The sequence below is a fragment of the Diospyros lotus genome, chromosome 8, assembly GCF_014633365.1.
Source record: "Diospyros lotus cultivar Yz01 chromosome 8, ASM1463336v1, whole genome shotgun sequence".
Classification (NCBI taxonomy): domain Eukaryota; kingdom Viridiplantae; phylum Streptophyta; class Magnoliopsida; order Ericales; family Ebenaceae; genus Diospyros; species Diospyros lotus.
The window spans coordinates 746,001-756,955 of record NC_068345.1 but is presented as its reverse complement, the minus strand read 5'-3'; the positions used below and the strand labels follow the sequence as shown (position 1 = coordinate 756,955).

Here is a 10,955-nt window from a genome sequence, read left to right as displayed (position 1 = left end):
TTATGGAATTGTTTGACTGGGTGAACCAGAAGCCTGCACCAAATACAAGCGACAACACGGTGTTCCATCATCAGGATGGGTCTGAAGTGATCTGGGCAAGTTGCGAAGCTTGTTGAACAGGTTTAGTGGATCATGCAAAAGCCCAAAATGAGCATCTGGATCCCCAATTTGTGAAAGCTTAACATCAGAGAATCCTAGGGATGGCAGGAGATGATCTGGCCAATCACTATAGAAATGGAAAATGGAGCTGGAGAGCGTGGTTGATGGCTTGTTCATGAAGTCTGCTAAGAGGACTGTGCCAGTAAGAGTGCAATTATCAGCTATGATCTTCAATACTTCCATGGCTTGTGAGTGGGAGAGGTAATAAAGGATGCCTTCGAGAACCCAGACTGTATTCTTCTCTGGGACAAATCCTGATATCTGAAGCTTTTCAAGCCAGTCATTTTCTCGGATATCGGCTGCCACCTGTTTTAGAGATTTTGCTGTCATCATCACATGTTGACGATTGTCTGTTGATTCTGTTGCTGCCTGCAGAATAGTTGTCTTCATTTGTAAGACTTCAGGAAAGTCGACCTCAAAAACTTCGCTGTCTTTCAAGCAACTTAACCGGTATGCCCTTGTGTCCATTCCTGCAAAATAAGTAACTACATTCTGCTCAAAATTTGGTTGTTCCACTTTCAATTTTATTCTGGAAATAAGAAGTGAATGTGATAAGTCCTGCTTAGTGCAAAACCATGAATCTTCTGAGGCTGTGGACTTGTTTAAGAAGTAAACTCCGATGATCAAACATCCTTTATTGGCACCAACCTAAAGTTTTAAATTGATTGAGCTGCCCATGGATGCAGTTGTGGACACGCATGAATTAATTGTTCTTATGATAACTTTCCTTGCGCTGAATATCTATGTTAGGTGCCAACAGGTTTCTAAAAGAGACGTGGATATTTTGGCAAAAGTAAGGATTCTTTTTCTATATTGGACATTTGTCTGTTGGATACTCATTCCAACAGAAACAGGGAACTCCGGGAGGAATATCTCCTTCTGAGTTCTGGTAATTGCCCGTGAACCTTTAATTCATGCATTTTTTTTTTTTGGCGATAGTTGAAAGTTATTGAAATACTTGATTATCCATGAATGACCAAACATGAGCATTAAAGTTGCTACATTTTTACAAACTTTTGCTGCAGGTATTCATGCCATGAGAGAATGAGGGAAGAGAATCACCAACCTGCACCAAGAAGAACAATCTGTGCTGCTCCACCCTCGAATGAATCTAGAGCAGCTTCGATTTTGGAGTCGAACCACAGGGTTCGAACAGCAAGGATTACTCCAGACACCTCTCTAGCATTGTTATGACAATCCTTCTTTATCTTCTCATAAAAGCTTTTCAGGTACGTTTCTCCGGCAAGCAACTCTGCAAGCGGGTCATGGATCACGTGCTTCCACAACGCCCGCCCGGCCGCAGTCTGACAGGCCGATCGCCGAAGAGGATCCCATTCATTCTCAATAGCTGCATGGAGTTCCCGGACCGGGTCTGCAAACAAAAGGTCAGGTAGATTAAGCTCCGGCCATGTCCATTGTTGTTGGGGCTTGCCATTTTGCTCTGTTGACATGATTCTTGGTTTTGACAGAGGTGTTGAGTTGAGGGAGTGATAGAAGAGGAGCTTAGAGATAATGCAGGCTTTATAAAGGAAGGGGGGATTCATTATTGGTGAAGATGTAGGGTGAAGATAAGGAAAGAGAGCCACACATAATCAGCGCCTGGCAGAACAAGCTCAATCGTATCCAGCTTCTTTGCCTTAATGAAAGGAAGGTAATGAGGAGTCCACGACTACCACCAATTTAATTTTATGTACCTGCATTTCATCTCTCTCAAATATTCAACGCTACCGTGATATCACATCATTATATTGATAAAGCATAAATACATTACAATAAATAAAATAAACTCTATTTTTTATTTTTAAATTTATCAAAAACTATCCATTATCATTTATTTAAAATCTATATGCATGACAAAATATAAGTGAATTATAAATTTAATGATGACGTATTACAGTTGTATTAACGGTTTTCTCTTCCTCTTTCTCTACTAAACTTGTCATTTTTTTCAAGTGGAAAAAGTAAGACAAAGGATGGACGATGGATCCCACAGAAAAGATGACTGTTTATTTTAAATTATCAGGACTGAGTGGTTCTAGCCTGCTCATAAAAAATTCTGAGTGTTGTTGTTATATTGTCTAAAAGTACAGTACTAATCTGTTTTCTTTTGCTCATCCACCCCACGCTGTCCAGTCTAGCGGTTTGGGGTTGGGGTTTCAGCTACCAGTAACCACCACCAGGCACAAGGTCTGGGTTTAGGTGGGGGTAGCCTTAAGACTCGCAGGTTTGAATATTCGATCTTAAACCCTTCCATATGCCTGCTATGGGCGGCTCCAGCATGTTGATGCCAAACTTGGAAATGACAACTTTGCCCAATCTTATGGGTTCATTTGGACTTTGGAGTGGGTATGGGCATTGGGCACAATATTTTGCCCAATGGGGTGGGTATGAAGAGAAAAGAATGCTTGCACGTGTAAGCACAGGATGGGCAATGCGCCCCCCCCCCCCCCCCCCCCCCCTCAATCTATATGCATTAGTTAATATATATTTTTTATTTTCTTAAACATGGTCCTACTGTTTTACATACAAGGCTGGGCAAGTGTTTTACCTTAAACTAGTTGTTATCGCTAATGTGTTAAAGACTCACATCTATTCTTTTTGGGCAACTTTTATTTTGGACGAAATTGTTATATTGTTCATGTTGAATAATATAATTTGCTCGACGCAAATAAAATTAGAGAGGGAGGGAGTAGGCTCTTTTCCCTCACACCACTCCTTTTGTGTTGGGTTTGTCTGATGTAGACGAGAACATTTCTCTTATTTTGGATATAATTTAGTTAATAAAAAAATAACATTATGTCAAACCCTTAATTTAAAAGTGCAATAGTTTTAAATTTTAATTGATAATTTGAGATAATAAATTAATAAATGAGTTTTTTTTTTCTTTCAAATTTCAATTAGATGAATACATGCGATATGCACTAGAGACTAAATATATTAGGTGATGTGCATAAATATTAAGAGAATGTGGGTATAGATATAGAGGTATAATTAATTTGTGTTTTAGAAAATAAGGAGAAAAGGGAGGTCAAATTAAATGAGGATAGAATATCCATATGGTCAATAGCCATATGGGCCATATCTTAGCTTGGGCCGGTCACCACCTCATAGCCCACTGTCGCCCGTTAACATTCTTTCTCTCCACTCTTCTGGATGAGAAAAATATTAAATACAATCATGTTGTTTATTTTATTTTATTTATTTATTTGGCTGGAACGATGTTTATGTTAATGAACATATCGTGCTAAGTAACCCATTAGTTGTTATAGATCCAGATTTTGAATTATGCCATTGGGTGGTAAGCCCTTTTCTTTTAATTTTTTTAATATAAAAATTATATATTCAAATTAACAGATTAACAATTCATAAATAGCTTGTGACATTGTAGCGACTGTTTTAACTATTTTCTCCCGTTAAAAAGATGTTGATTTTCGCTTGTCTCTACCATGATTCCACTATATCCGGTAGACGCCTACAGAGTCGGAGGTGCACTGTCGACCCACCTGTGTAGGAAATGTAGTCTCAACTCGTCCGAACGTAAAGAAAATGAAAATTACGAGGACTGATTTGTTAGCAATTTCAAGGAAGACAAAAATTTTTACACCACTAAACTCTGGCTTCCTCCATACGCAAAAAAGGTTTTGGATTTCTGCAACATCATGGATCAGTATATAATAATGACTTTTCCAGGAAAAAGTTGAATTAGGTAGATGACGGTCCTAATTACCAAACAGGCCTCGAGCTTGCTCCCTCCTTCTGGAGTGGGTATTTGGAGTTCTTCGTTTCTTGATGGTAATTTAGCTACTGCAAATGTCTTCACTTACTATACATTTCGATAATCCGATGTTTAGCTTCGCGTGAAGGCTTCTTCAGAAGTGTGCTCTTCCCCTGTTTTTGATTTAATTTGAAGCTGCTGTTACATGGATCTTCGGATCCCTTTACTCTTGATGTGTACTTGGCACTGCTAGTTCTCTCTTGTTTTTTCATTGTGAATAGTTCTGATTTTTACTACTTGATTATTCTCTACGCATAGATTTGGTATTTGAATTATTGCTGGGTTTGGAGAGAGATGGCCATAGCCCGGTTCGGTCGCCAAGCAAAGCGCTCGTATGGGCTTTGCGTCAAGATGACGGCAGTGACTGTGTTGGGATTGTGTTTTGTATTCATTTGGTCGATGTTTTCGTCTTCTTCTTCCGTGGTTTCTCAGAGGAGTAGGTTTGGTGATATCACCGAATCGGTTTCTGCCAATGGGAAGCTTACTGGCTCTGCGATTGTGTCCGAGAAGAAAGAACCAAGAAAGGATCTTGGAAATAAAGATGACAAAAAAGCGAATTTTGAATCTGATTTGGAAGAGAAAGGTGGGAATAAGGTTAATGGGTCTTTGTCTTATATGCCTGCTGATGCACACAAGAGAGGGAATGGAGGTTCTGTGAAGAAAGAGGGAACTAACGTTAAGTCACCCAAGAAGGATGAGAGAAAGAAACCTGGGTTGGTGAGATCTGAAGGTGAAGAGTTGCAGAAAGATCAGGAGGGAGAACAAGAAGAGGAAGTGGAAGAAAATGAGACGGAAGAAAAAGCAGCAGATGGAGAAGAAGGTAAAGGAAATGAGGACCTGGAAGAGGATGCTGAGTCGCTTGCGGCAGATGATGTGAATCTGGAACCTGTGGAGAAGGTGGATGATGAGGGGGGCGGGTTGAAAGGTACTGGGAAGAAGAGAAAGATAAAAGGGCCTTTATTCGATCCAAAAGCTCATTATACTTGGAAATTATGCAGCACAAGAAGCAAGCATAATTACATTCCTTGTATCGACATTGAAAGTGCCAGTGGAAGGCTGCAGAGTTATCGGCATCATGAGAGAAGTTGTCCTAGGACATCTCCAATGTGCCTTGTTCCCCTTCCTCCTGAGGGCTATGCGACTCCATTTAGCTGGCCGGAAAGCAAATCAAAGGTATATGAACAGTTTAATGCAATTTATATGGTTGAACTTTGATGTGATGATTGGTCAAGTTACTTTTTTCCATTTTATTATGATCTTACAGATATTTTACAAGAATGTGGCACATCCAAAACTAGCAGCCTTTATCAAGATGCACAATTGGGTAGTCAAGTCTGGAGAGTATCTCACTTTCCCTCAAAAGCAATCTGAATTCAAGGGTGGAACCCTGCATTATCTTGAATCCATTGAAGAGGTATATTATTGGAGCTTTCTTGTATCATCTTTCTTACATTTTGACTGCTCAAAAGGCTTTTTAATCTATAGCACTACCAAAACTCAAAGAGAGGAGTTTAAAAAAGAATAAAGAGTAAATTAACATTTCCCTGGAGATAGATTTAGTTTTACATTGATGGTCCATTAACTGTGAGGTTGCTTCCCTAGCCTTGAATGGGAAAATGAACCAAATTAAGTTTTTACAGCAGATTTTGTGATCATATTATTTCTATACAAGGTGGCATGACTATTATTGAGTCCAATCTTGAGTAGTTTAGTTAAATTTAGGAACCTGTCTGTCCAAATGACTTGGATGTATTCAGGGCTATTTGATAGATCTTTCAGTTTTTATTTTTAATTTTGTGTTTAGTTTTCATTTTCATTTGAAAAAATGAAAACTTATATCGTGTTTGATTGTGCACTGGGAGCTTGGAAATCCAAAAATGTGTTTTTTATTTTTAAGAAAAGTGCTTTATGATTTTTTTTTCTTTTGTATTTTTTGGTCAAAATTAGAAAGCTCCTGTTGGCATCAAAAACTCTTTTCTCTTTTTGTTATTTCAGAAGCAAATGTAGACCCCACCTAATGGGGTTAAAGTTTGTGATTATTGTTGTTGTTGAAGCAAAAGCAGAAATTTTGGAGCTTCTACTGTGGCACAAAAATATAAGTAGAAAATAAAATTATTTTTAGTCAAAATTACTGTCAATCAACATTTAAAATTAGAAACATTACACTTATTGTTAGATAACTCCTTAAATTCAAAACTTGATAGAGATTGAGACTCTTAGATAAAATTTCAATTTGACTGTGAATATGGAATATTGATGAGTCTAGAAGATGTAATCCCATTAGAGTTATTGTTTTTTTATTGATCACATCTCAATAATTTGTGAGATAATATGGTTGGGTTATGAGGTTGTGTGTCCAGAGTGTACTGCAACTTGACAACTAGAGTTTTTGGACTGAGTGACTAGTTATTCGGAGTTTGTGAGGGTTAGAATGGTTTTAGTTTTGTCAATGCAAAATTATGTCGACAAAGGGTTTTGTAGTTTTTTTCATGCAAAACTACACATCAAGTGGATTTTATCTTATTGTTGTGGGATTAAGGACATTTTTTGTTGAGATTGAACCACGTTAATATTTTTAAATCTTGTTTTCTCTTGATTTCTATGTGTAATGTGCACGATTTGATTGTAACAGTTATCAATCGCATCTATTTTTTTTTTTTTTTCATCTTTTCACAAACCAGTCAAGACATAATCCATCTCCTTAGCAATTATAACATAAAATCACTTGTTGTGCTCCTTGCATCAGCAACACCCAGATATTCTATGGGAGTTGTCAACAAGTGGTCACCAGCAACACCTCTGGCAATATTTCCAGTGGCCGATGGTGAAGGATGTCGGAGGAGGGAAGGAAACGAAAATGAAATGAAAATACCTTTTTCTGGAGAATGTTGTGCTTTCATATGCAGGCTATAGTCTCTGCAAGTTAATGCCTATTTTGGATACTGCCAAAAAGTATCCACAGTAGGAGTAAAATTTCTGGCTTATAATTGCTATCCTTGTCATTTCTGATGCTATTGAATTAGATTTGCTTTTTGTAGATGGTACCAGATATTGAATGGGGAAAAAACATTCGCATTGTTTTGGAAATTGGATGCACAGACTCAAGCTTTGCTGCTGCTTTACTTGATAAGGATGTTTTGACACTTACTCTAGGTTTGAAGGATGCCCTAGTGGACCTGGCACAGGTTGCTCTTGAGCGTGGTTTTCCTGCAGTAGTCAGCCCTTTTAGAAGTAGGAGGATTCCTTTTCCCAGTGGTGTTTTTGATGCTATTCATTGTGGTGAATGTCAAACACAATGGCATTCTAATGGTTCGCACGTTCTTATCCTTCATCCTTTCTCCTTTGTCAATCTTATTGTCTGTCAGATTATTTTCGTGTAAAATCCAAGATTTAAAGCAGTTTACACTTCCACCACTTTCAGGAGGCAAGCTTCTTTTGGAGATGAATCGGATTTTGAGGCCTGGTGGATATTTTATTTTGTCGAATAAACATGATAGTATTGAAATTGAAGAAGGTTGGGCCACCATATCTGTTTAAATTCTTACTATTGCTTCTTGAATACTTAATAGCTGTCATTTAAGTAGTGGAATACTCAATTCCTCAAGAAATTGCAGTCATTTTCATTTCAGTTGTGATAGACATCATTACATTATATTTAAATAATATTTCCTCTCAAGGCATCATGATTTTTTTTGACATTTTTTTTCCTCTTGAATTCTTATACCAGTCTGATCTGGGATGATTGACAGTGTTAAATGGAGTGGTTGAACTAAAGAGACCAGCCTTTGTAAATGGCTTATCTTTCAAGGAGACTTATGATTCTTCCTTACCATTCTGACATAAAACAACAAAATTTGAGTTTTGCATTCTCGATATCAAAATGTTATTTTGATGATGGATTCCAGTCACATGAATGCTTCTACAGGATGTTGTTGCTCACCCTTTCTATCCATATAGCTGTTTAAATAGGAGTATGCTACATGTGAGAATTAAATGTTCCTTATTTTATTTGATGGAACCTGCAAAAACCGATGGTGATTATTGAATAGGATTTATTTAAGCTAGCTATCTTGAACTCATTCCACTCCATCCCAAAAAAAGTGCGTGTGCAACTATCTGTTTATATTAGTGTGTTTACAAAGCCTATAAGTGGCAGTCCATTATGGAAAATTTGTTTTTCTGCTTCATGACATTGCTTCCTTTTTTCAGCTATGTCCACACTGACAGCATCCATCTGTTGGAATATCTTGGCTCATAAAACTGATGAAATCAGTGAAGCAGGTGTCAAAATTTATCAAAAGCCAGAATCAAATGATATATATAAATTAAGAAGGAAGAAAGATCCTCCTTTATGCAAAGAAAATGAGAACCCGGATGCTTCCTGGTAAGCTGAGAGCAATCCTCCCCCCACAACCAAAATTCCAATTTATTGTTTTTGGTTCTTCACTTGCCAGTTGCAGTTTGTTGTACCATAAATGATGCTTCAGTTTGGCAGCAGCAAGATCAACCCCCTTGAAATTTAGTATGAAATTTCGTTGTTTAGAATTGCCTGATGTGAAGTGTTGTAAAGCAACAGATTTAGCTTAGATTAATTAAGAAGTTTACCTCTGAAAAGTGAAAGAGAAAACAAAGGGTCTTGTTTTTCATTCCCATAACAACTTGCTGTCCAATACCACTCATATTTGCTTCTTCCTTCACTTCATCAATTTCATCTAGCTGCCATATTTTAGCAGTTGATTACTATATGCATTGTTGGATTTAGATTTTTCTGGTTAACAAAACCATCCAACTACACCATGTTTATCTATGAAATTGGGCTTCATCTTGCTGATAAGAGGATGGCAATACTAGTTATGGCCTTATGGGTACAATTCTTGTCATTAGCATATTATTGGACTTTACAGTCAAGACATGCTGAAATAACAGCAGGTATGTTCTGATAAAATGTGGCAGCTAGGAGTACTGATACAATTCTTGTCACTAGGAGTACTGCATGTCTGGTCCCATCTCATATATTTTTCTTTTATTCCGTCACCTTTTTTATATTTTAGCATTTTGCTTGCCACAGGTATGTTCCGATAAAAAGTTGCTTGCACAACATTCCTGAATCTATTGAACAACGTGGAAGCGAGTGGCCTGAGGAATGGCCGAAAAGGTTGGAAACTTTTCCGGACTGGATGAACAACAAGGAGAAACTCATAGCCGACACTCAGCACTGGAAAGCTATTGTTGAAAAGTCGTACCTTACTGGAATGGGTATTGAATGGTCAAATATCCGGAATATAATGGACATGAAAGCAATACATGGAGGGTATGCATTACAACTCAAGTGCAATTTTGTATCCCTTTTTTTATTCTAGACTTTGGTTATGTTTTTTGTCCTCTCACCTAATTTGGTTTTCCAAAAATTAATTGTACTCTTCATTTCACATGATTTAGATTTTTGCCTCCCCTTTTTCCATTTCTAAAACCACAGATTTGCTGCTGCCCTTTCGCAACAAAAGGTTTGGGTTATGAATGTGATCCCTGTGCATGCACCAGATACACTTCCTATTATATTTGAACGTGGTCTGCTTGGTATTTACCATGACTGGTGTGAATCTTTTGGTACCTATCCAAGATCGTACGACCTTTTGCATGCTGATCATCTCTTCTCAAGGCTTAAGAACAGGTAAAAACCAAGTGTTTTCCTTTCTAGCTTTCGTGATCTCCTGTTATAGTTAGTCTATTCTAGCTGGGAAGGCAAACAATTCTTTTGCCTTGGATGAAAGATTACAATGGGCAGGACACTATGATAGAGCTTTTTAACTAGGAAAATCTATGCTTCATGCAAAGCAGCATATGGTGTTTAACAGAACTACTCTGGAATGAACAAATAGATTGTTCAGAAACAGTCCAGGTTCTGTTTTTTTTCCCTAATTTCAGCTTTTGTTTCTGCTTCCATATCTACTTCTGCATTATATTAATTTGTGATGCAACTAATTCATGGCTACCCACATTAGCAATCACTAACATCTTGGTCCCTTTTTATCCAATTTGCCTATGGCCAAACTGTTGAAATTACTTTTGGGTTGGTTAATTTTCATATTTTGGTGCCATATGACTGTTTTGCAGGTGTAAGCAGCCCGTGGCAATTGTTGTTGAGATGGATCGGTTGTTAAGGCCCGGTGGTTGGGCAATTTTGCGGGATAAGGTAGAGATACTCGATCCATTAGAAGGAATTTTCAGAAGTTTTCACTGGGAAATACGGATGACTTATTATCAGGACAAGGAAGGTATCATGTGTGTCCAGAAAACCTTGTGGAGACCCTGATTTTCTGCTGTGCTGCCTGCATTTTAGAGCCCTGCTTTCCTCTTTTTCGGTTGTCGACGAGAATCTGCAGCCGACCCTTTAGGTAAAAAGTCCTAGTTTCCTTACTGTCCTATGTTTCACGATCTCCTACAACATCCGATTGACAAAGCTGGTGCCCTGTATTAGGATTAAGGAAAGTGATTCTTGTAGTCAGTTTTGTTCGAGATTTAAGACAGATTTAGAGTAGTTTTAGGACACAACTCTGTATTTTTGTTGCGATTGTACTCGTTTGTTTTATGACAAGCAAACTTAAATGCGATTGCTTGTACTCAGCCTCATCTGTAATTGCCCTGTTATTTTCTTTTGACAAATTGGACGAGTTTCTTCTTTCTTTATGCACATAAACCATAAACAAAATGCAGAGTCATCTTTAAGGCATTTGTAGTTCCCTGTTTGGTTCATAGAAAGAAATGTATAGAGATAAACAGAAACAAAAGGGCTGATGCAGCCCTTAATTGTACACAAATATGTATATACATATATACAAATGATATGTGGGTGAAACCATACCTTAGGTTTGCTTTGTTAATGTAGAAGCACTCTCTAAGCCAATCTAAAATTGAAATTAAGCCAAAGGCTTGGTCTTTTATAAGAATAAATACTATTTTGACCAATTAAGACTCGACAATAAGAGGCGGAACGTTTGGTTAATGGGAGTGATGGCTAGTA

At 37.7% G+C, this 10,955-nt stretch overlaps 2 protein-coding genes across 4 annotated transcripts; one reads left to right on the top strand and one right to left on the bottom strand.

Moving 5' to 3' along the window:
* LOC127807969 (uncharacterized) lies at positions 1-1,703 on the bottom strand. 2 transcript variants are annotated; one of them, XM_052346236.1, is made up of 2 exons: positions 1,226-1,703; positions 1-644 (listed from the first exon to the last, which is right to left on the bottom strand). In XM_052346236.1, the coding sequence occupies exons 1-2, from the start codon at positions 1,701-1,703 to the stop codon at positions 1-3; spliced, it is 1,122 nt and encodes a 373-aa protein (XP_052202196.1). The 2 variants fall into 2 exon arrangements, with proteins under 2 accessions (XP_052202196.1, XP_052202197.1); XM_052346237.1 differs by having other exon boundaries at positions 1-629.
* On the top strand, positions 1,662-10,613 carry LOC127807967 (probable methyltransferase PMT28). 2 transcript variants are annotated; one of them, XM_052346231.1, is made up of 9 exons: positions 1,662-1,810; positions 4,193-5,107; positions 5,199-5,348; positions 6,973-7,243; positions 7,356-7,448; positions 8,144-8,318; positions 9,003-9,245; positions 9,411-9,605; positions 10,049-10,613. In XM_052346231.1, the coding sequence occupies exons 2-9, from the start codon at positions 4,229-4,231 to the stop codon at positions 10,245-10,247; spliced, it is 2,205 nt and encodes a 734-aa protein (XP_052202191.1). In that variant the 5' UTR covers positions 1,662-1,810; positions 4,193-4,228; the 3' UTR covers positions 10,248-10,613. The 2 variants fall into 2 exon arrangements, with proteins under 2 accessions (XP_052202191.1, XP_052202190.1); XM_052346230.1 differs by lacking the exon at positions 1,662-1,810 and adding an exon at positions 3,617-3,951.
* The last annotated feature ends 342 nt before the right edge of the window (positions 10,614-10,955 follow it).